This window comes from Ostrea edulis, chromosome 5 (genome assembly GCF_947568905.1).
Source record: "Ostrea edulis chromosome 5, xbOstEdul1.1, whole genome shotgun sequence".
Taxonomy (NCBI): domain Eukaryota; kingdom Metazoa; phylum Mollusca; class Bivalvia; order Ostreida; family Ostreidae; genus Ostrea; species Ostrea edulis.
In genome coordinates, this window is record NC_079168.1 from 11755397 (window position 1) to 11781493 (window position 26097).

General features: G+C 35.3%; 1 protein-coding gene across 1 annotated transcript in view; it reads right to left on the bottom strand.

Moving 5' to 3' along the window:
- Positions 1-2406: 2406 nt before the first annotated feature.
- Positions 2407-26097, bottom strand: part of LOC125650707 (exportin-5-like) — a 68956-nt gene continuing 45265 nt past the window's right edge. The window contains exons 14-32 of the mRNA XM_056166674.1: positions 25457-25552; positions 22558-22689; positions 21792-21898; positions 21612-21704; positions 21027-21126; positions 20617-20682; positions 20332-20447; positions 19782-19882; positions 18807-18903; positions 18271-18407; positions 17657-17754; positions 17506-17546; positions 15004-15095; positions 13465-13595; positions 9660-9764; positions 7412-7552; positions 7146-7214; positions 6444-6545; positions 2407-3097 (exon numbers count right to left, since the gene is read on the bottom strand). Coding sequence (XP_056022649.1) covers positions 2948-3097; positions 6444-6545; positions 7146-7214; positions 7412-7552; positions 9660-9764; positions 13465-13595; positions 15004-15095; positions 17506-17546; positions 17657-17754; positions 18271-18407; positions 18807-18903; positions 19782-19882; positions 20332-20447; positions 20617-20682; positions 21027-21126; positions 21612-21704; positions 21792-21898; positions 22558-22689; positions 25457-25552 — 1974 coding nt within the window. The 3' untranslated portion in view covers positions 2407-2947. The remainder of the gene's footprint in view (positions 3098-6443; positions 6546-7145; positions 7215-7411; positions 7553-9659; positions 9765-13464; positions 13596-15003; positions 15096-17505; positions 17547-17656; positions 17755-18270; positions 18408-18806; positions 18904-19781; positions 19883-20331; positions 20448-20616; positions 20683-21026; positions 21127-21611; positions 21705-21791; positions 21899-22557; positions 22690-25456; positions 25553-26097) is intronic.

Below are 26097 nucleotides of genomic sequence, written 5' to 3' on the forward strand. Positions count from 1 at the left end.
AAATCTTGTTAAACATAAAATAATTCGAAAGTCTAAGTTATACATAAATAACCAATAATATGTTTCAAAATATTGAATCCAAGGACAATAACTCTGTTTTCATTGAATCCTTTATCAAGTTCATTATGCGATAGATTTTCTTTATTTTTTACAGAAATTTTGAATATTTTGTAAAGAAACAGTTTCATGAAATTATTATAAATACTATTACATTGTTTTAACCAGTTTTTGTGAAATTTTCATGATGCTGTTGAAGGAAAATTGCAATTTTACGACATTGCTATATGATTTTGTGTATGTATGTCTCGCATCTTAAAAAGTGTGATGACCTATATATTTATTTGATAGTTTATTAGTTTTTACTATAATAAATTGAAATAAATTCACATTTTAAACTTTTATCAGATGATAGTGCGAGTATTGAGTTAGGACACATCGCATGTTTTTAAACTTTTTAATTTTTTCAGCAAAATTAATTCATTTCATGCCTAAAACTACTTTACATGTGTTTTAAAAGAAACAGTTTGCGTAGTTTTCGAGTTTGAAAGCGATGAAATTCAAATCTTGCGATATGCATATTTTCTTCGATATTTTACGCGCCATTATCTGTGACGTCATATGCGACCTTGAGCGAGAAGATTTGAAAACAGTTAGCCATTTCATAAACAGATTAGATTTAATTGACAAACAAACAATTATCACATTAACGGCTTGTAAATAACACTGCATTGGGGTGTTTTGTGCCGTTTAAGGGTGTTCTTGCTGTCAGTAGAGATTATTTGGACTGTGTTTATTTCAATTTTCGAAGGAAGGTATGAGGGACAAGACGTGAATATTTTTTGTCGGCGCAACGACTTTGCCATAAAAAAACCCAGTAGAATTTGTCCCTGTACTTTTTCAAACAAGCTCTTGGACAAAGACGTATATAAACTGCGAGAAAATGGTTCTATCGAAGCTTCGCACTGTTACATATAGGCCTACCGCATATGCATTCCTTTCTGCTCTCAAATTCAATACACACTCGCACCAACTGACCTTCACCTTGTCACAACATATAGGCAGAACTTTGCTAGCAGTGTCTACCAACTGGTAGTTTTAAAAAAAGAAATTTAAAGATAAAAGATATTAGAATATAACCTAGTTTGTCGACCAATCAGATTTCAAGAAGTTGTTCATTAAGTGGCTCACTTATTCATTAAGAATTCCCAACAGAGAGATATCACGTGACTGACTGTGATTGGCTATTTGAAAATAAATTTTATGACATTGTAAATGTTCCCAGCCAATGAAAAACTAGGTTACATTCTAAGCCAGTTAGAGTATATTAAGTGAAATCTTATTGGATAAGAAGGGGCTCGCTCACTAACGTTCGCTCCGCCCCTTCTTATCCATTAAGATTTCACTTAATATACTCTAACTTATACATAGAACTTTCAATTATAAATAATAAAATATGATATTTCCCAACTTTGAATTGAATTATAATGCTTTCATATTTTTTTTTTTAAGGAACGCGTACGTGTTTACAACAACAGCACGCCGCGCTCCCACTTCCTAAGTAACAACGTGTAGATAACAAAATATAATGATTAATAAAATTGCTTGAATAAAATAATTTAAAAGTATTGTGATTTTCACAATAAGTTTGATCATTTTTATTATATTTTCCCCCCGAAATGCACCCGTGACAGTAGGCCTAGTTGTCAATGCTACATAATCGTATTATAATTTAGGCCTATCTAACTTCTCCAAAAATAAATTTAATAATAATTGCAATGTTTATTTTAGAAAAGCAACAACGCTAATTACAGTTGTTTACAGAAATGGCATTACCAAATAGGGTTTAGACAGTGATCCCATGTAAACATTATTTACTCACAAATTTATGCAGATTTCATACTCGCTTTCCTCGCTACATTTGGGTCGCTATTTGTATGCACTGGTGGCTAAAAGATATAAGACTCGGGAAATTTGTCAACATCGAAATAAATGTTATCCATGGTAAATAAATTAGGCCCCTAAAACCCGAGTTTTTAAAAAATATCTAACACTACTATTACAACAAGTTGATCGACGAAGGTCGCATATGACGTCACTGTCCACGTGACTACCTATCTAATTAACTAGGCTTTTTGAAATCGGGGCTTAGATTTAAGTCCGTATTGTGGCAAATTATCGCAATACTTCAGTGAACGAACTATTACAATTAATTTCTATAAGGATAAGGAAGACAAAATGCATATAATTCTGTATACTTTGAAAACACGAGATGTGTCCTTTAACTGATTATTCCAGTCACAAAAAATCAAATTTTCATCCCAAATGATTCTGAAAACAATTCATTTGTAATGAATGCCAATAAATTCTACCACAAACAATTCAATTGTAACAGTGAATATCTAAACATCTTGTATACTCTTGGAGTCATTTATTTAATATTTCAGCATTAGGACTGACAGGAGTAAACAAATCAGTTAATACTGTACACATGAACAGTAATCTCCCTTACATTAATTCATTTACCATCATCACACATAACAAAGATTCATTATCTTAGTCTTCAAAACACTTAAAAAAGAGAAGCACCAGTCTTCTCCACCCCGGTGGCCAATCCCTGATAGCGGAGTGTACAATTACATATAACAGAAGAGATGACACTCTCACAACTCTTCACGCTTGGTTTTGTTTTGTTACACTACCCCATCCTAGAAAAAGTGTTCAAATCATGCATGGATTTTCTGCTCCTCCATATTCATGCCTCAGATCTGCCATAATCTCATCCAAACACAACTGTTTAATTTTTTTCTGTCCTGCATTGTTCCGACTTTGTACTACATGCCGGGTGTTACAATGTAGTTCTCTCCTATCATATCTCTTATCACAATTCAATGTCCTATGGTTAGACCAAGTTCCCGTCATTCCCTAATCTCTCCTCTTCATTCTCCTCTCAATCATCAGACGGGTTGAAGAGTTCACAGAGTCCACTAGTACCCTCTCTTTGCTCCAGCACGCCTGCAGACTTGGGGGGCTTGATTCTAAATATTGGGGGAAGGTCTCTGTATTGGGACTCCCGCTTAAACTGCTCACCCACATTTTTCTGTAAGAGGTAAATATTGCTTATTTCTTAACTGTTCAAATATAATACCCGGTAACCACTAATTCTGAATAATGACAAGAAACAACTGAATGCTTACATAGCCTGGCACAGTTTTGTTGCAAAAATAACTTGTTCATCAAATCATAATATATGCTACAGATTTAGTATTAGACAAGAGGCCCATGGGCCAAATCGCTCACCTGAGTCACCTTGGTCCATATCAGAAGACTTTCCATATATATTTGCATGTATAACCGTAGTCCCTATTATGGCCCCAAACCTACCCATGGAGGCCATGGTTTTTGCAAACTTGAATCTACACTATGTCAGAAAGCTTTCATGTAATGTGAACTTCTTTGGCCCAATGGTTCTTGAGAAGAAGATTTTTAATGATTTTCCCTATATATTTGTATGTAAAACTTTGATCCCCTATTGTGGCCCCATCCTACCCCAGGGGGCCATGATTTTAACAAACCTAAATCTGCACTATATCAGAAACCTTTCATATAAATCTCAGCTTTTCTGGCTCAGTGGTTCTTGAGAAAAAGATTTTTAAAGATTTTCCCTATATATTTGTATGTAAAACTTTGATCCCCTATTGTGGCCCCATCTGACCCCCGGGGGCCATGATTTTAACAATTTAGAATCTGCACTATATCAGGAAGCTTTCATATAAATCTCAGCTTTTCTGGCTCAGTGGTTCTTGAGAAGAAGATTTTTCCTATATATTTGTATGTAAAACTTTGATCCCCTATTGTGGCCCCATCCAATCCCCGGGGGCCATGATTTTAACAATTTAGAATCTGCACTATATCATGAAGCTTTCATATAAATCTCAGCTTTTCTGGCTCAGTGGTTCTTGAGAAGAAGATTTTTAAAGATTTTTCCTATATATTTGTATGTAAAACTTTGATCCCCTATTGTGGCCCCATCCGACCCCCAGGGGCCATGATTTTAACAATTTAGAATCTGCACTATATCAGGAAGCTTTCATATAAATCTCAGCTTTTCTGGCTCAGTGGTTCTTGAGAAGAAGATTTTTCCTATATATTTGTATGTAAAACTTTGATCCCCTGTTGTGGCCCCATCCGACCCCCGGGGGCCATGATTTTTAACAATTTAGAATCTGCACTATATCATGAAGCTTTCATATAAATCTCAGCTTTTCTGGCTCAGTGGTTTTTGAGAAGAAGATTTTTTAAGGAATTTTCCTATACATTTGTATGTAAAACTTTGATCCCCTGTTGTGGCCCCATCCGACCCCCGGGGGCCATGATTTTTTCAATTTAGAATCTACACTATATCATGAAGCTTTCATATAAATCTCAGCTTTTCTGGCTCAGTGGTTCTTGAGAAGATGATTTTTAAAGATTTTTCCTATATATTTGTATGTAAAACTTTGATCCCCTATTATGGCCCCATCCAACCCCCGGGCGCCATGATTTTAACAATTTAGAATCTGCACTACCTAATAAAGCTTATCTATAAATTTTATCTTTTCTGGCCCAGTGGTTCTTGAGAAGATTTTTTAATGACCCTACTCTATTTTTACCTTTTCTTGATTATCTCCCCTTGGAAGGTGGCCTGACCCTTTATTTTAACAATTTAGAATTCCCTTTACCTAAGGATGTTTTGTGCCAACTTTGGTTGAAATTGGCCCAGTGATTTTCGAGAAGAAGTCAAAAATGTTAAAAGTTTACAGACGGACGGACGCCGTGATCAGAATAGCTCATTTGAGCTTTTAGCTCAGGTGAGCTAAAAATGTATCTAGCAAACTTAATTTTTGGAAATAAGGTCAAGTATAAGGCAAAACGCTTATTTTTTACCATTCTATGAGAAAAATCCTTAGATTGGTCAATTTGGCAGATAGGGCAAAGACTTTTCCAGCTATTTCTAGCACTATGATGAGGTCAATAGGGCTTGGGTATTATTGCAAGTGTTAATTATACCAGTACAAATCTAAGATGTGTTACAGAAATCATTGATACAGACTGTTCATTATGAAGATACAATAAATGAAATCACCACTTTGCCAATCCGACTTTCCAGGGTTCGAAATTAACTCATGTCCGTAAGTCCGAGACTAGTAAAAAACGTGTCGGACTAGTGAACTCTCTATAGCACTAGTCCATATGGACTAGTGAAAATCCGGAAATCAATCTTGAATTGGTAAAGATTTATAGCAATATTTGTCTGAATCTCTTAGATGTTTGAACTAATGGTTGATTACCTGCATGGTCAAGTGTTTGCATGACTATGACAGTCTGATCTTCCAAACATATGGAGTGCGTTCGAGACCGCTGTTCTTCGAACGTGCACAAATTGTCAAATTCCTGCCGATTCCGAACACCGAGTACACATCACGAGAACGTGTTCTGGGTGCAAAAATTGCAAGTAGTGTGGTCTGAGAACATGCACGTTTATGCGCACATGTTCTCGTCATTCGCAACTCTAACACAGTAGTTCATAACATTATACTATAGCTCGTGACTTGGTCAATCGAGTGAATTTTATTGACTTTATTGATAAAATTTCGAACTCCTGTGACTCTAAGATCTGAGCACCAAAACAACAGGAACGTCGATCTCGAACGCACTTATGGACGTTTATAAAAGGATTAACTTGGAGGTTAATATTGTATGCTTCTGAAGATTTTGTATGCGAAATAAAATATGGTGGTCTCTTTTTCTTCTGTAGGTGTCAGAAATTGAATTGTTTGCAACTGTGATGTGTTTGGTTTGATTAAAATGAAGATCATTTTATGATATACTGGACGGACTAGTGAAATGCTTTGCGGACTAGTGAACATCACTAGTGACTAGTCCGTACGGACTAGTGCTTGAAAAAGTTAATTTCGAACCCTGCTTTCAGATTGTTTACTGTTTATCATCTACTATGTTGGTTTTACGTATTGGCTGTTTTCAGTAAGTCTATTAAAATTGATTAAAAGTAATTATATCGTTTGTTATGTTTCATTTGCTTTAAATAATTTGTATCCATGCCTAATATTTCAATGATCTCATTTATTCATGTAAAATATCTAAAATAATGAAGTGAATGAATACGAGCTCTAGAGCTTGTTTCAATAAACCATGTTTCATGTCTGAGTTATCTTTCTTTCCCCTTACTTAATCATTATCCATTTCCTTACGAACTATAAAATGCAATTTTTTCATCTTCAGAGGCAATTCTTTTATACATAGGCCTTAGACAGGTTGATTTGGTGCATTGGGTAAAGTCAATTAGCTAGCGAAAAAAAGTTTCGACCTTATTACCAAAAATTACAGTGATGATTAAATAAATGTACAGTGTATCTAACAACTCAAATATTCTAAGCAAAACCTACCCCGATTACACCTGACAACATCTTCTTAAATGCCTCTCTTCGCTTTTTATCATTTCCTATTTGCTTCTGCAATGCTGTCTGGAGGATTTTAGTATCGAGATCCTGCAATTCACAGCAAAAGATAATCTCAATGTACACATGTATTAACCTGTATGAATCATTCATAGTTTCAACAATTCATGTGAAAACTACGGTGGAAACTGCCATATCCGACACTTGTGCAATCCCTTTTGCTGGGCATTCTGACCCTATATTCATTCTCAATGTCATGTTTTCTTTCTTTTTTAACACTGTTTATTCCAATACACTGTGTATTCCGACAAAAAACTGTGTCCCAGTGAATGTCGGATTAGACAGGTTTCATTGTTCTTGCAATTTTCATACATTTACCATAAACTGTTATCATTATGTGTTTTAGGGGGTCGAATTGCATAATCATACCTATGTGATACATATGGTCTTGCATGTTTTTCCTTGTCATTTTGATCCCCTCTAGTTTAGTTTGTCATAATTATAATTTCATCATTTTCAAAATAAATGACATTTTTTTCAATTCACATGAATGTCCTATTTTCACTGCCTTTTTAAGTTTCAAGCAAAGATTAGCAAGGTAAAATCAAACTAACTTAGGAGCATAAATATATTTCAGATTAAATTCTCTTTACACCGCGATTCTGTAAACATCGAGTCCATCAATAATACCTTCACATCTGATGGTTTACAACTAGGAACTTGCAGCAGAACACTGGACAGATCAGGAAAGGCTGGCCTCTGCAATTAGAATTCAAAATGAAGAATTCAGCAGTAAACTACTTACACCAGCACAACTAATACTTGCAGAATTCTGTATTTGACTCACCATTTGTTTGTTTTTGTTGTTGAAAAATTTGTCAAATGTGCAACGAAGTATAATCTGCTTTATTTTAAACCATTGTAACAAAGAATAGTATTTGGCGACTACTGCTTACCAGGAGTTCATACATCTGCGTGACGAGTCCCAACAAGAGACTCAGTGGACCCTCGTGTTGCCCGTGCATCTGTAGTCCGTAAATTCCACTGCACAGGAAGTTAGACGCAACATCCAAAGTCATGGTACCATTACTGAATAGCTGTATAGAGTAAAATCAATGTACAATGTAATTTAATACGAATGATCGGAATATCTCTTACTATGTCAGAAAATGAACAGTTTCACTGCATGCTTAATAAGTAATCCATTTAGTATGCTACAAAGTTAGAACAGGTTCTGGGGCAGTGAGACTTAGACCAGCTCACTTTTGATCAGAGTGTCACTACAACATTCCTACTATCATAGTGAGACTTAGATCAAAAGTAAGCCTGTCTTAAGTATTATGGTCCTAGAGCCAGTGGGAAATTAACTCACACCACATTCACAAAGGATAATTTAACCTACTAACAAAGTGGGTCAAGTTAACTCGCACCACATTCACAAAGGATAATTTAACTCACCATCAAAGTGGGTCAAGTTAACTCGCACCACATTCACACAGAATAATTCAACCCACTAACAAAGTGGGTCAAGTTAACTCACACCACATTCACACAGGATAATTTAACCCACTAACAAAGTGGGTCAAGTTAACTCACACCACATTCACACAGGATAATTTAACCTACTAATAAAGTGGGTCAAGTTAACTCGCACCACATTCACACAGGATAATTTAACCTACTAATAAACTGGGTCAAGTTAACTCACACCACATTCACACAGGATAATTTAACCCACTAACAGTGTGGGTCAAGTTAACTTGCACCATATTCACACAGAATAATTTAACCCACTAACAGTATGGGTCAAGTTAATTCACACCACATTCGCATAGGATAATTTAATCCAATAACAAAGTGGGTCAAGTTAACTCGCACCACATTGACACAGGATAATTTAACCTACTAATAAAGTGGGTCAAGTTAACTCACACCACATTCACACAGGATAATTTCACCTACTAACAAAGTGGGTCAAGTTAACTCGCTTGAGATGTGAAGTGGATAAACCTGGATCAAAAGCAGCATGATGTGAGTTACCAGTAAGCAGCAACTGTTACTATCATCAAAGTGGAATAATAAATTACTTTCCTCATTATATAGCAGTTCATGTTGCTCTGTTTGACATTGGTTAAGTTGACCCACTTGAGGACAGTGTGAATGTAATGTAGGGTAAACATCTTATTTCTGTGTAACCTGGATACTGTCTGTGTGAATGTAATGTAGGGTAAACATCTTATTTCTGTGTAACCTGGATACTGTCTGTGTGAATGTAATGTAGGGTAAATATCTTATTTCTGTGTAACCTGGATACTGTCTGTGTGAATGTAATGTAGGGTAAATATCTTATTTCTGTGTAACCTGGATACTGTCTGTGTGAATGTAATGTAGGGTAAATATCTTATTTCTGTGTAACCTGGATACTGTCTGTGTGAATGTAATGTAGGGTAAACATCTTATTTCTGTGTAACCTGGATACTGTCTGTGTGAATGTAATGTAGGGTAAACATCTTATTTCTGTGTAACCTGGATACTGTCTGTGTGAATGTAATGTAGGGTAAATATCTAATTTCTGTGTAACCTGGATACTGTCTGTGTGAATGTAATGTAGGGTAAATATCTTATTTCTGTGTAACCTGGATACTGTCTGTGTGAATGTAATGTAGGGTAAATATCTTATTTCTGTGTAACCTGGATACTGACTGTGTGAATGTAATGTAGGGTAAACATCTTATTTCTGTGTAACCTGGATACTGTCTGTGTGAATGTAATGTAGGGTAAATATCTTATTTCTGTGTAACCTGGATACTGTCTGTGTGAATGTAATGTAGGGTAAATATCTTATTTCTGTGTAACCTGGATACTGTCTGTGTGAATGTAATGTAGGGTAAATATCTAATTTCTGTGTAACCTGGATACTGTTTGTGTGAATGTAATGTAGGGTAAATATCTAATTTCTGTGTAACCTGGATACTGTCTGTGTGAATGTAATGTAGGGTAAACATCTTATTTCTGTGTAACCTGGATACTGTCTGTGTGAATGTAATGTAGGGTAAACATCTTATTTCTGTGTAACCTGGATACTGTCTGTGTGAATGTAATGTAGGGTAAATATCTTATTTCTGTGTAACCTGGATACTGTCTGTGTGAATGTAATGTAGGGTAAATATCTTATTTCTGTGTAACCTGGATACTGTCACATACTTGTCTGACTGTAGACCAACACAGAGAAACTGATTTGTTACAGGCAATGGTGTCCCTCCATGACAAGGCCCCAAACACACACATCATCACCGACGGGTAAACACTCTGTAAACAAAACACACATCATTATCAGCAATAAATAAATACTCTGTAAACAAAACACATACATCATCACCGACGGGTAAACACTCTGTACACAAAACACACACATTATCACGGACGGGTAAACACTCTGTAAACAAAACACACATCATTATCAACAATAAGTAAATACTCTGTAAACAAAACACATACATCATCACCGACGGGTAAACACTCTGTAAACAAAACACACACACATCATCACCGACGGGTAAACACTCTGTATACAAAACACACACATCATCACGGACGGGTAAACAAAACACACATCATCACGGATGGGTAAACACTCTGTAAACAAAACACACATCATTATCAGCAATAAATAAACACTCTGTAAACAAAACACACACATCATCACGGATGGGTAAACAAAACACACATCATCAAGGATGGGTAAACACTCTGTAAACAAAACACACATCATCATCCCAGACGGGTAAACAAAACACACATCATCACGGACGGGTAAACACTCTGTAAACAAAACACACACACATCATCACGGACGGGTAAACACTCTGTAAACAAAACACACACATCATCAATGGGTAAACACTCTGTAAACAAAACGCACACATCATCACGGAAGGGTAAACACTCTGTAAACAAAACACACACACATCATCACGGACGGGTAAACACTCTGTAAACAAAACACACACATCATCAATGGGTAAACACTCTGTAAACAAAACGCACACATCATCACGGAAGGGTAAACACTCTGTAAACAAAACACACACACATCATCACGGACGGGTAAACACTCTGTAAACAAAACACACACATCATCAATGGGTAAACACTCTGTAAACAAAACGCACACATCATCACGGACGGGTAAACACTCTGTAAACAAAACACACACATCATCAATGGGTAAACACTCTGTAAACAAAACACACACATCATCACGGAAGGGTAAACACTCTGTAAACAAAACACACATCATCATCACAGACGGGTAAACAAAACACACATCATCACGGACGGGTAAACACTCTGTAAACAAAACACACACACATCATCATGGACGGGTAAACACTCTGTAAACAAAACACACACATCATCAATGGGTAAACACTCTGTAAACAAAACGCACACATCATCACGGACGGGTAAACACTCTGTAAACAAAACACACACACATCATCACGGACGGGTAAACACTCTGTAAACAAAACACACACATCATCATGGACAGGTAAACACTCTGTAAACAAAACACACACATCACGGAAGGGTAAACACTCTGTAAACAAAACACACACACATCATCACGGACGGGTAAACACTCTGTAAACAAAACACACACATCATCATGGACAGGTAAACACTCTGTAAACAGACATAATCAATTAGTTTACATTGTGTGAGTTGTCACATAAGGACATTACAAATTAGTCAAATACGTTATTAACTGAAATTTTTTTTTGCTTCCAAAATAATGAGATTATATAATAACTTGAATGCAATGTAAACTATTTGATTTCATCCAAAATGAAAATATAATACACTGTATGTCGAAATTTTAAGTTCATTCTAATTTCGCTTTCAGACATTGATAAGTTTTGACATCAAGGTCATTTTTTGTATATATAGGAATGAGAGCTACATATTTATCATTAGGGCTGCAATGGGTATCTGAAATAACCGAAAACTGTGGGTCATGTTCTTCACGCCAGGTTCGGTTCCATTTATCTGAATTTCAGTTTTTGTTTGGTTTTATAACAGAATCATGATAACATTTTGTTCATTCATTATCTGTTTGTTACTGTTTGTTTTATATGCTAGTATTTCATGCCTCATGTGAGGTCAAAAAGTGAATTCAAAAGTCAAAATATAAAGTGTGCTTTTAGATTGATTTTCTGTCCATGGCATTGTGGACAAAACAATGACAGTATGCAGAATGTGTCAGACACATCCAAAATATGACACAGGATCAACATCTTCTACACTAAAAGCATGGAGTGGAAACGAGTAGAAGTGACAATGCTGTTTCTATGTCTGCGAGTAGAAGTATAACAATGATGAGTATGGGGCAACTAAAATACAAATTATCTTAAAAAATACAAAAAGACCCAACCCCAAAAAAACTCGAACCTGAACTAAAATCCTGAACTAACCCGGAATTTTTTGGAACCATGACATCCCTATAGATCATGTGTAAACCACTAAAGCCTAAGGGTTGTTAAATAGGCACAGATCTAACAATTGGTTGAACAGCATCACATGGTATGCTAATGAGACAGTCACATGGTCAGCTCTTGGCTTGTTTCAGAAAGCATGTCAAAAACATGTAACACATTTTGAAACTATTGAATCCATTTATATCTCTTTACCATTTGTTTTTGTATTTAATTCATAGTTTTTTTTTGTTTAATTCTATTTATAGAATACATTTAATTAGGTCACGAGTGACCTGTAACTGGTGTAAACAGTTAGCTCTTAGATGAGTAAATTTTAGAGGATCATGTACAACAGTACATTATGTACAATCAAAATTAGAGCCTCTGATAGGCTCATGTTAGTGTAGCAAGTATAGGAGTGGATCTAACATCTAATTAGACTTAAACAAGAGGTACTGTGAGCAATGCTCACTAAGAATACCCCCCGCTTACCCCAATCTCCCAAAGGGTGTTGTTAATAGGTATAAATTACCTCTTTCCTGAGTTTAAAAATATGGTATGCCTTTGTAGAAGAAAATGGAAGATACAGTCCAAACACATATCCATGGTATAAACCTATAATTTTGACCTTGAGATCAAAGGTCAAGGTCATAAAGAGGTCATGAATGTACATGACACATACTCTCATGGTGATACACCCATGTCTTAAGGTATGACTATGTCAAAACCCTATAATCAATTTTGACCTTGAGGTCAAAGTTCAAGGTCATATAGCAGTCATGAAGGTACCCAACACATCGTCTCATGGTGATACACTCATGTGTCAAATATGGTATGCCTATGTCAAAGAACAAAGAAGTCATGGCCCTGACACGAATCCATTGTAAAAACCTTTAATTTTGACCTTGAGGTCAAGGTCATATGGAGGTCATGAAGGTACATGACACATCATATCATGGTGATACACTCATGTGTCAAATATGGTATGCCTATGTCAAAGAACAAAGAAGTTATGACCCGGACACAAATCCATTGTAAAAAAAACCTTTAATTTTGACCTTGAGGTCAAGGGTCAAGGTCATATAGAGGTCATGAAGGTACTCGACACATCGTCTCATGGTGATCCACCTGTGTGCCAAATATGGTATGCCTAAGTCAAAGAACAAAGAAGTTATGGCCCGAACACGAATCTGCACAGACAGACGGATGGACAGACAGACAGAGTGATTCCTATATACCCCCCAGAACTTCGTTCAGGGGATATAATTACATTTTGAAAGATCATGAGATTGGGAGTATGAGAGAACAATAGTGAATTTGCTTATTCAAATAGGGAAAAAATTCGGACCTGGAGATTATTTCAAGAAATAAAATGCCTCAAGAGTTTGAGCCATCAAGAATAACCAGTAGTTTCAAGAATTTAACAGGTCATGCTGCAATAGTAAGGGTTTAAACTCTAACAAATCTTCAGACTGGACAACACATAACACCTCCCACCGTCTGTATAGTCAAATACAAATTTGGATACTGACCTCACTTTTCATACACAGTTGCCCCAGCTCTGTCATGGGTTCTTCTTTATGAGTCACTGGGATGTTCTCTGCATCATCCATCTTGGCATCATCAGGAACTGGGTCTTGTTTTAACTTGTGAAACATTATTCCTGTAAAAAGTGTTCAATACTCGCCGTATATTTTACATACCACTGACCATTTTCCTTAAGGAGAAATAACGCGCCAGAGAAATGTGATATGGATGAAAAGTGGAGGGGGTACGTACAATAATATTTTGAAATTGAAAACTTTCAAATTTTACTTTATTTAGTCAAAAAATGCAGTTTAAGTAGGAAGTAAGCTGAAAATTTTTTTAAAACCCCTGCTGAACTCGAACCCGCAATCTACAGATCAGCAGTCAACAGATTAATCTGCTGAGCTACCCAGATAGGCAATCAAATGTAAACTGCTGGACGTGAACCCGCGATCTGTACAGATCAGTAGTGGACCCGTTAGCCAACTGAGCTACCCAGCTAGGCAATCAAATGTAAAAGGAATATACAAATATTGTTGATATTCATATTTTCATTCATGCTTTAAAAAGAAAGTCGGCCATGATGATGATGTAGTACAGCTCAAATTTCAATGATCATGAGATTGATTAGAAGTCTTAAAATAGCAAACAAGCTGGCCAAAGTTTTTCTCAGTGACCAGACAAGGCAATCACTCACTTAGCAAGATAACTGAATCTTGGATGTCTTAAACATTCACTTCTGGTCCTGCATAACACATTCATGGACTCAAGGTTGATTTTATGACTTGAGTAACCATAATATTAAATACATTTCCTGCATATTTCATAGTACTTGACTTATTTTAAAATGTACTGCCTTGCAATTTGACAAGTCCAACTTTAAGTCTGACTTTTTAAAAATGAGCTAACAAGTCTGACTTTCAATGACCTAGTAAGTCCACAAATTCCTTGGAAAGTTGGCTATTAAGTCATTGATTTACCTACTATCTAACAAGTCAATATATTCTCTGATCTCTTGCTGTGTCAGTCCTGGACTTTCCTAACAAGTCAATATATTCTCTGATCTCTTGTTGTGTCAGTCCTGGACTTTCCTAACAAGTCAATATATTGTCGTGTCAGTCCTGGATTTACCTAACAAATAAATAAATTATCTGGTCAGTTGTCGTGTCAGTTCTGGACTTACCTAACAAATCAATATAGTATCTGGTCAGTTGTGTCAGTTCTGGACTTACCTAACAAATCAATATATTCTCTGGTCATTTGTCGTGTCAGTCCTGGACTTACCTAACAAGTCAATATATTCTCTGATCTCTTGCTGTGTCAGTCCTGGACTTACCTAACAAGTCAATATATTCTCAGGTCAGTTGTCGTGTCAGTCCTGGACTTACCTAACAAGTCAATATATTCTCTGGTCAGTTGTCGTGTTAGTCCTGGACTTACCTAACAAGTCAATATATTCTCTGATCTCTTGCTGTGTCAGTCCTGGACTTACCTAACAAGTCAATATATTCTCTGATCTCTTGCTGTGTCAGTTCTGGACTTACCTAACAAGTCAATATATTCTCTGGTCAGTTGTCGTGTCAACTGGTCTTCAAGTATTTCCTGTGTCTCCATGTTCTCTTCACAACCATCTTCACTGGAAAACAAGAAATCGTGTAAATTACTTCAGTCTTATAAACTTTATACAAGGAAAAGTCTAGTAGCAAGATAAAGCCTTTTCCCATACTTTTCCCCCCTAAATACCAACATAAATTACATCTCAATATCTCACTCTTATAACATTACATCTCAGTACCTCACTCTTATAACATCACATCTCAGTACCTCACTCTTATAACATTACATCTCAGTACCTCACTCTTATAACATAACATCTCAGTACCTCACTCTTATAACATCACATCTCAGTACCTCACTCTTATAACATTACATCTCAATACCTCACTCTTATAACATTACATCTCAATACCTCACTCTTATAACATCACATCTCAGTACCTCACTCTTATAACATCACATCTCAGTACCTCACTCTTATAACATTACATCTCAATACCTCACTCTTATAACATCACATCTCAGTACCTCACTCTTATAACATTACAACTCAGTACCTCACTCTTATAACATTATAACTCAATACCTCACTCTTATACATGTAACATAACATCTCAGTACCTCACTCTTATAACATCACATCTCAGTACCTCACTCTTATAACATCACATCTCAGTACCTCACTCTTATAACATAACATCTCAGTACCTCACTTTTATAACATTATAACTCAATACGTCACTCTTATAACATTACATCTCAGTACCTCACTCTTATAACATCACATCTCAGTACCTCACTCTTATAACATTACAACTCAATATCTCACTCTTATAACATTACATCTCAGTACCTCACTCTTATAACATAAGATCTCAGTACCTCACTCTTATAACATTATAACTCAATATCTCACTCTTATAACATCACATCTCAGTACCTCACTCTTATAACATTACAACTCAATACTTCCTTCTTATAACATTACATCTCAGTACCTCACTCTTATAACATCACATCTCAGTACCTCACTCTTATAACATTACAACTCAATACGTCACTCTTATAACATTATAACTCAATATCTCACTCTTATAACATAACATCTCAGTCCCCCACTCTTATAACATTACATCTCAGTACCTCACTCTTATAACATAACATCTCAGTACCTCACTCTTATAACATAACATCTCAGTACCTCACTCTTATAACATTACACCTCAGTACCTCACTCTTATAACATAACATCTCAGTACCTCACTCTTATAACATTACATCTCAATACCTCACTCTTATAACATCACATCTCAGTACCTCACTCTTATAACATTACAACTCAGTACCTCACTCTTATAACATTATAACTCAATACCTCACTCTTATACATGTAACATAACATCTCAGTACCTCACTCTTATAACATCACATCTCAGTACCTCACTCTTATAACATCACATCTCAGTACCTCACTCTTATAACATAACATCTCAGTACCTCACTCTTATAACATAACATCTCAGTACCTCACTTTTATAACATTATAACTCAATACGTCACTCTTATAACATTACATCTCAGTACCTCACTCTTATAACATCACATCTCAGTACCTCACTCTTATAACATTACAACTCAATATCTCACTCTTATAACATTACATCTCAGTACCTCACTCTTATAACATAAGATCTCAGTACCTCACTCTTATAACATTATAACTCAATATCTCACTCTTATAACATCACATCTCAGTACCTCACTCTTATAACATTACAACTCAATACTTCCTTCTTATAACATTACATCTCAGTACCTCACTCTTATAACATTATAACTCAATATCTCACTCTTATAACATTACATCTCAGTACCTCACTCTTATAACATTATAACTCAATATCTCACTCTTATAACATCACATCTCAGTACCTCACTCTTATAACATCACATCTCAGTACCTCACTCTTATAACATTATAACTCAATACGTCACTCTTATAACATTACATCTCAGTACCTCACTCTTATAACATTATAACTCAATATCTCACTCTTATAACATCACATCTCAGTACCTCACTCTTATAACATTACATCTCAGTACCTCACTCTTATAACATTACATCTCAGTACCTCACTCTTATAACATTACATCTCAGTACCTCACTCTTATAACATTACATCTCAGTACCTCACTCTTATAACATTATAACTCAATATCTCACTCTTATACATGTAACATAACATCTCAGTACCTCACTCTTATAACATCACATCTCAGTACCTCACTCTTATAACATAACATCTCAGTACCTCACTCTTATAACATCACATCTCAGTACCTCACTCTTATAACATTACATCTCAGTACCTCACTCTTATAACATTACAACTCAATACTTCCTTCTTATAACATCACATCTCAACATTTCCTTCTTATAACATTACATCTCAATATTTCCTTCTTATAACATTATATCTCATTACCTCATTCTGCGGTTAATTTGCTGCCACTTCGAATTCAATTTCTGAAAGAAAGAAACTGTACCATCAATAAAAGAAACATTACTTTGCATTTTAAGTTTGATCATTCAAAGCATTTATTTCATTTCATCAACGAAACTCTGTTGTCCCTTACCTGATAAAAATAAGGACACACAAATTCTAACAATGGCATCACAGCTAGTGAGTACAAGTCCTTGGGGCAGTTCACAATATAAGGCTTCAGAATCACTCTTACATCCAAGTTAAGGATAACAGATATTCAGGACTATATCCCAAGCAACATACTTTATACGCCATGCTGATATAAATGATCAGTTTTGTGCTATTTCTTGCAATCAAGCATTACAAACGAAGCAGTTTATCATCTTCCATTGTTTTTCTCTGTAAATTTCATTTTAATGGGGTTATTTTAATTTATAACATTCAGCACATTTTTCTACCACTGACCGATCTTTACAAGGTAAATACCAGTATTCTTTAATCTTTTCCTGATCAGTAAAAGAACAAGTAGGTATTTAAATCAAATACCTTCATTATAAATGAAATTGACTGTGTATGACATTTCACAAAAGCCTCACTATAATCTATAATATTGTATATGACAAATCACAAAAGCTTCACTATAATCTATAGTAATGTATATTACATTTAACAAAAGCCTCACTATAATCTATAATAATGTATATGACATTTAACGAAAGCTTCTCTTTAATTCATAATAATGTATATGACATTGACAAAGGATATTGATGAATGGTTTAAGTCTGTAGTCCGGCAGGTAATCGAGATTGGTGAACACAGTGGACAGGACAGACTGGGGGAGGTTGGGTATGGCATAAAACTCGTATCCTAAACACTGACCGGCATTACCCAGGATATGGCAGCTGGAAAGGGAGAAGAAACAACCATCATTATCATCAACAAATCAAATATCGTAAATGTATTATATTTAGCGTGTACGATATTTGGCAGAAATTGTTTTTTCGACAAGTTAGCGTAGATTTGATTTAGTGCTTTCTAAATGTGCTATATAAAAATGAATATATACGCAAGACATTTAACGATGAACTTGATTTAGCGGTACCTGCTTTCCGCGAAAGGCACTCAATAGAATACGCAGATAAATATAATACGTTTACAGTATAACAAGATACATTACTCAATGACAAGATAATGTAAATGCTTTTTAGTAGGCACTTGTAACCTCAAACACTATATCATCTGTCTTATTGTCTCTCCAGAAACCGAATGACATGCTACATTACAAATGTTAGCTGTCCTACCCATAATCATGCATAGTTGTGAGGAAGTTCTGCATTCTGGTGACTGGGTTCTTACACACTGGAGAACTGGAGTTATCCACACAGGGCATGGGAACACCTGTCCAAATCAAACACAGTTTTAATTTATATCACAAGTCTCTCTATAACACCTCCAGTTGTTGAAACAAGTCAAAATGGCATTTTCATGATGTCCAAACTTTACGATAAAATCAAATCAAATCAAGGAAGCATCAGTGACACAAATCTCCCCCAAAATTTAGAAAAAATACAGTTGTTCAGACTGCTGATGAAATTGGTCAATTCCATCTTACTTATACACTTATGTTAATATATAATACAGTTGTGTCATGTATGAGTTTTTAATGTCTCTCCATTACAATGACCATGACCTTATAAAATTGACCTTGGTTCTGAGTGACGACATTCTGACTAATCATAAGTTGAGCCAAGCATGGTATTCCAATGTCTCTCTGTTCCAGTGCTACCGTTATTACAAATACATCTAACATAAGTGGGACAAACGGACTGACATGCCAAGAGACATGGTGATTCCCCTAAACCCAAAGAAATTTACTTTTAGGATGTATTTGGTCAACGCTCATAAAATTTTAGCTTAGTTTGTGTGCATAATGTATCTAAAGTTTCCAATATGCAAAGTTGTGGCTTAATATTTAAATTATTGTCAAGAAAACCAAAACTGTTTACTATTTTCCACTTTATGAAGGAGGAAAACTCACAGACAAAAGTGAAAATCTGTAAATCTAAACTCAGGGTATGAATCTACTTCATTTCAAAATTTCAAAAGCATTGGTTAATGTTTACTTAAATTATCATCTGGAAACCAATTGTAAATACCCAAATATCTTAACTGACTAATTATAGGATAAACCAAGTTCCTCATACCTAAAATTGCATATTTTTCATTTTCCACTAGAATCAAAAGACTAATTATAGGATAAACCGAGTTCCTCATACCTAAAATTGCGTATTTTTCATTTTCCACCAGATCGAAAGATTTCTCGAACTCTGTGTGCCTTCTCTGTAACATGTCTGGATGCCAGCTGCCATTCATGCTTCTGGAAAAAGAAAATTTACACCCATTTCTGAATTGGTTAAAAAGCAGAGAGGAACATGTACTTTTTCACACTAAATCAGAAAGAAGAAATAATTTTTTCTCATTCCATGAATCTCTTCATTCTCTTTTATAATTTACAATACACAGAATACTGTAAATGCACAACATTTGGCGGCGTATTCGATTTAGCACCTTTCGCGGAAAGCAGCTTCTGCTAAATCAAGTTCATTGCTAAATGTCTTGTGTATATACATTTCTACATAGCACATTTAGAAAACGCTAAATCAAGTCTATGCTAACTTGTTGAAAAATCAATTTACACCGTATATCGTACATACCAAATATAATGCATTTACAGTAAACTAACAATTTGTGAATTTGTTTATGCCAATTTAGAAGTTTTTCTGCTGTATGATTTAAATGAGAGCTGTTGATAACAAGAAGACAGACTTCATAAAGAGGAGGAGGTTTTCCAGCATTCTGCTGACATGTACAGTTGCTGGGTTCTTCAGAATAAGGGAGCCATCATCTCTCTTCATAAGCACGAATCCCCCACTCTCTGCAACCTACACAAGACACATTTACATCCTAAGGAATCACATTCACAAGTCAGGCAAGGAAATATTTAACTTCACGTAAATATTAGTTTCCAAACATGTTTTATGGTGAAATAGCAAAATGTTTGATGTCAATGATTTCCTAGTAAAGCTAACAATTAAAAAATATTCATCAAACCTGCATCTCCTCTGGCCATTTGCTTCTCTTCAGCACAGCCATCAAAATATTTATACAATATGCAATCTACAATATATTAATCATTTGCTTCTCTTCAGCACGGCTATCAAAATGTTTACACAATCTGCAATCTACATAAATCATGACCGAGGCTTACAGTACCTACTTGGAGGTAAATATTGAATTCATTCTAGATATGTTTTTCCCAATGAATTATAAAGCAACTTTGCAGGGGATACGAAATAGCTACAGTACATCCAGAGAGCCTTAATATTCGAGTACGTTATAAAAGAAGATTACTGCTCATACACTTGAAACTTGTAAAATCAAATCCCTCAATATGTTTATTCTTACAATTAAAACTCTATTATGACCCACTGAATCTCAGACAGACCAATCTACAGCCTTACATGTGACCTGTTAATTCCACACGTGTCCTTCGAGCTTGGTTCTACAGGGGCTTGATCCAGGCCTATATAAGACATCCACTTGTCTGATCCACTGAAGGCCCTGTAAAATACAGGAAATAGCTAATTTATATAATCTCTTTGTAAAAATAAACCCGGTAAAATACAGAAAATAGCTAATCTCTCTGTAAAAATAAACCACTGAAGGCCCGGTAAAATACAGGAAATAGCTAATCTCTCTGTAAAAATAAACCACTGAAGGCCTGGTAAAACACAGGAAATAGCTCATCTTTCTGTAAAAATAAATCACTGAAGGCCCAGTAAAATACAGGAAATAGCTCATCTCTCTGTAAAAATAAATCACTGAAGGCCCAGTAAAATACAGGAATAGCTAATTTATATAATCTCTCTGTAAAATTAAACCATTGCAATTTCTTGTCCCAACAACAATTACTCATGTAAGTAAAGGAAAATTCTGCACAGTCTAAAAGGCCATTCTTCAAGAATTCACACAAAAGTAAAGACTGATTTCAAATTTAATTCGATTTTTGAGTCATCAAATTTAGCTAAGTTTTGAAATACACTTACACCTGGAATTGCTCAGACAACCACAGATCTTTGGCTGGTTGAAGGATTTCTACAAGGAATGCAGATTGCTTCTCATAATTGTTAAATCTATTGCTGAAAATGAAAGAACACCACCATTAGCAAACTTACAAAAGGACACAGCTACAGAATTCATCATGATTCCACACAGAAATAGTTTACCACACAAGTATAAGGGCCTCTATCAGTATACATTTCTCCATCTGTGACAGTTGCTCTGTGTCTCTAGAGATGTTCTGTACGTATCGGTACAATTCATCAAACACTGGCTGTAAGAAGAAGAAAAAAAGAACTGTACACCATACAAATTGTACTGTACATTTTTTCATTGTACTTTAGAGAGTCTGTGCTGCTAATGATGACAATAATAATGATTGGTTTTGTATAGCGCTTTTTCCAGCATATGCTGCTCAAAGCGCTTCACAATGCATTATTACCCCGGCAGACCTTATATCAATCTAGAACTTTCTCAGTCTCCTAGGAAGCATACAGTGCAAGCTGCCATTACAAGCGCTAGAGCACTAACATTCTAACAATATCTTTCACTGTCTATAGCCAGGTACCCCTTTTCCACTTGGGTGGAGTGAGGAAATTCATGTAAAGTGCCTTTCCCAAGGACACAACGTCGGCCCTGCCGCGGCCAGGACTCAAACCTACGACCTTTCGGTCGAGAGTCTGACGGCCTAACCACTAGGCCACCGATGCCACAATCAATTCACCACCAGTGTGCATGTTTAGTCGTTTGACATTGTTAAATGACCTTGATCTTTTGGGTCAACAAAGATGAAAACTATGTCATAAAGCTCAAAGGTTTAATTTGACCAAAGTAAACTACAAGACATACGAATCAATATAATATGTTCCCAATCTTTGATTTCATTGACGTAAATATTATAAATTTTTTGAATTCCTCAAAAACAATACGTACAAATATGAGGTCTGTCTGTGTTTTACAAATCGTCACCAGCATCGAACAGGCATGCTGCCGCACGTTCTTCACAGAACGACTCCTGTTACTCTTGTTTTGTCCGGGGAAAGCAAACATTACGCCTGAAAATATCTGTAAAATATATGTAAATATATAAAAATACATCATATCATCCACATATTGAAAGTTTAAATTTTGTACAAAGTGAAATAAATAGAAGTTCTAGTTATTATGAAACATAGCAGATTGATAAATGTAACCCCTGAAATCAACATCTTACCCAACATTGCTGGTACAGTTAACGTGAGACAAATTGATATCTACATTCTCTAACATTGTTGGTACAGTTAACATGATATCTACATTCTCTAACACTGCTGGTACAGTTAACATGATATCGACATTCTTTAACATTGTGCTGGTACAGTTAACATATCTACATTCTCTAACATTGCTCGTACAGTAAACATGATATCTACATTCTCTAACACTGCTGGTACAGTTAACATGATATCTACATTCTCTAACACTGCTGGTACAGTTAACATGATATCTACATTCTCTAACACTGATGGTACAGTTAACATGATATCTACATTCTCTAACACTGCTGGTACAGTTAACATGATATCTACATTCTCTAACACTGCTGGTACAGTTAACATGATATCTACATTCTCTAACATTGTGCTGGTACAGTTAACATGATATCTACATTCTCTAACACTGCTGGTACAGTTAATGTGATATCTACATTCTCTAGCACTGCTGGTACAGTTAATGTGATATCTACATTCTCTAACACTGCTGGTATAGTTAACATGATATCTACATTCTCTAACACTGCTGGTACAGTTAACATGATATCTACATTCTCTAACACTGCTGGTACAGTTAACATGATATCTACATTCTCTAACACTGCTGGTATAGTTAACATGATATCTACATTCTCTAACATTGTTGGTACAGTTAACATGATATCTACATTCTCTAACATTGCTGGTACAGTAAACATGATATCTACATTCTCTAACACTGCTGGTACAGTTAACGTGAGACAAATTGATATCTACATTCTCTAACATTGTTGGTACAGTTAACATGATATCTACATTCTCTAACACTGCTGGTACAGTTAACATGATATCGACATTCTCTAACACTGCTGGTACAGTTAACATGATATCTACATTCTCTAACACTGCTGGTACAGTTAACATGATATCTACATTCTCTAACATTGTGCTGGTACAGTTAACATGATATCTACATTCTCTAACACTGCTGGTACAGTTAATGTGATATCTACATTCTCTAGCACTGCTGGTACAGTTAATGTGATATCTACATTCTCTAACACTGCTGGTATAGTTAACATGATATCTACATTCTCTAACACTGCTGGTACAGTTAACATGATATCTACATTCTCTAACACTGCTGGTACAGTTAACATGATATCTACATTCTCTAACACTGCTGGTATAGTTAACATGATATCTACATTCTCTAACACTGCTGGTACAGTTAACATGATATCTACATTCTCTAACATTGCTGGTACAGTAAACATGATATCTACATTCTCTAACACTGTTGGTACAGTTAACATGATATCTACATTCTCTAACATTGTGCTGGTACAGTTAACATGATATCTACATTCTCTAACACTGCTGGTACAGTTAATGTGATATCTACATTCTCTAACACTGCTGGTATAGTTAACATGAGACAAATTGAGATCTACATTCTCTAACACTGCTGGTACAGTTAACATGCTATCGACATTCTCTAACACTGCTGGTACAGTTAACATGATATCTACATTCTCTAACATTGTGCTGGTACAGTTAACATATCTACATTCTCTAACATTACTGGTACAGTAAACATGATATCTACATTCTCTAACACTGCTGGTACAGTTAACATGATATCTACATTCTCTAACATTGCTGGTACAGTTAACATGATATCTACAATCTCTAACACAGCTGGTACAGTTAACATGATATCTACATTCTCTAACACTGTTGGTACAGTAAACATGATATCTACATTCTCTAACATGGCTGGTACAGTTAACATGATATCTACATTCTCTAATACTGCTGGTACAGTTAACATGATATCTACATTCTCTAATACTGCTGGTACAGTTAACATGATATCTACATTCTCTAACACTGCTGGTACAGTTAACATGATATCTACATTATCTAACATTGTGCTGGTACAGTTAATGTGATATCTACATTCTCTAACACTGCTGGTATAGTTAACATGATATCTACATTCTCTAACATTGCTGGTACAGTTAACATGATATCTACATTCTCTAACATTGCTGGTACAGTTAACGTGATATTTACATTCTCTAGCACTGCTGGTACAGTTAATGTGATATCTACATTCTCTAACACTGCTTGTTCAGTTAACATGATATCTACATTCTTTAACACTGCTGGTACAGTTAACATGATATCTACATTCTCTAACATTGTGCTGGTACAGTTAACATCATATCTACATTCTCTAACACTGCTGGTACAGTTAACATCATATCTACATTCTCTAACACTGCTGGTACAGTTAACATGATATCTACATTCTCTAACACTGCTGGTACAGTTAACGTGATATTTACATTCTCTAGCACTGCTGGTACAGTTAATGTGATATCTACATTCTCTAACAATGTTGGTACAGTAAACATGATATCTACATTCTCTATCACTGCTGGTACAGTTAACATGATATCTACATTCTCTAACATTGTGCTGGTACAGTTAACATCATATCTACATTCTCTAACACTGCTGGTACAGTTAACATCATATCTACATTCTCTAACACTGCTGGTATAGTAAATGTGAGGCAAATTGATATTTACCTTCTCTAACACTGCTGGTACAGTTTCTGTTGAATTTTTCAGGAACACCACTAAGGCTGACAAACATGACAACAAGCTGGACAAAATTAAGGGATCCTGTCAAAATCAAAAAAATTCCTGATTTCAAATTTTATTGAGTGACATCAGCAAAATAGTTATCAATGACAAGTACAATTTGAAAAACATTTTCAAAGATTTACTGTAAAATCAGTTTCTAGCTGTAATAATTTATTATTGTAACCATTCATTGAATTTCACGAGGACCTAATTTCAATGTTTCTGTGGTATGGACATATTCACAAATCACAATCCTCCATGAACTACTTCAAGACCATTAAAAACACCGAAGAACATTAAAACACTAAAGAGCATTAAAATGCAAACTATCAATCAAAACATCAAATCTCTTCCATCATGTAATCAAAATAAGCATACTGATTAAACTGCAATGTACGTTTATCATATGATTGAATTTTCATCAATTAAATATATTTAGCACATGTTTATAGAAATGAATACATGTATATACACAAGTATCTTAGTTGATCTTTTTTCAGTAATAAGTGAACAGAAAGGAAGTCGTAATGGAAGAACTTGTAACTCTTCCACAAATACATGGAGGAGTTTGGTCCCCTTAACTG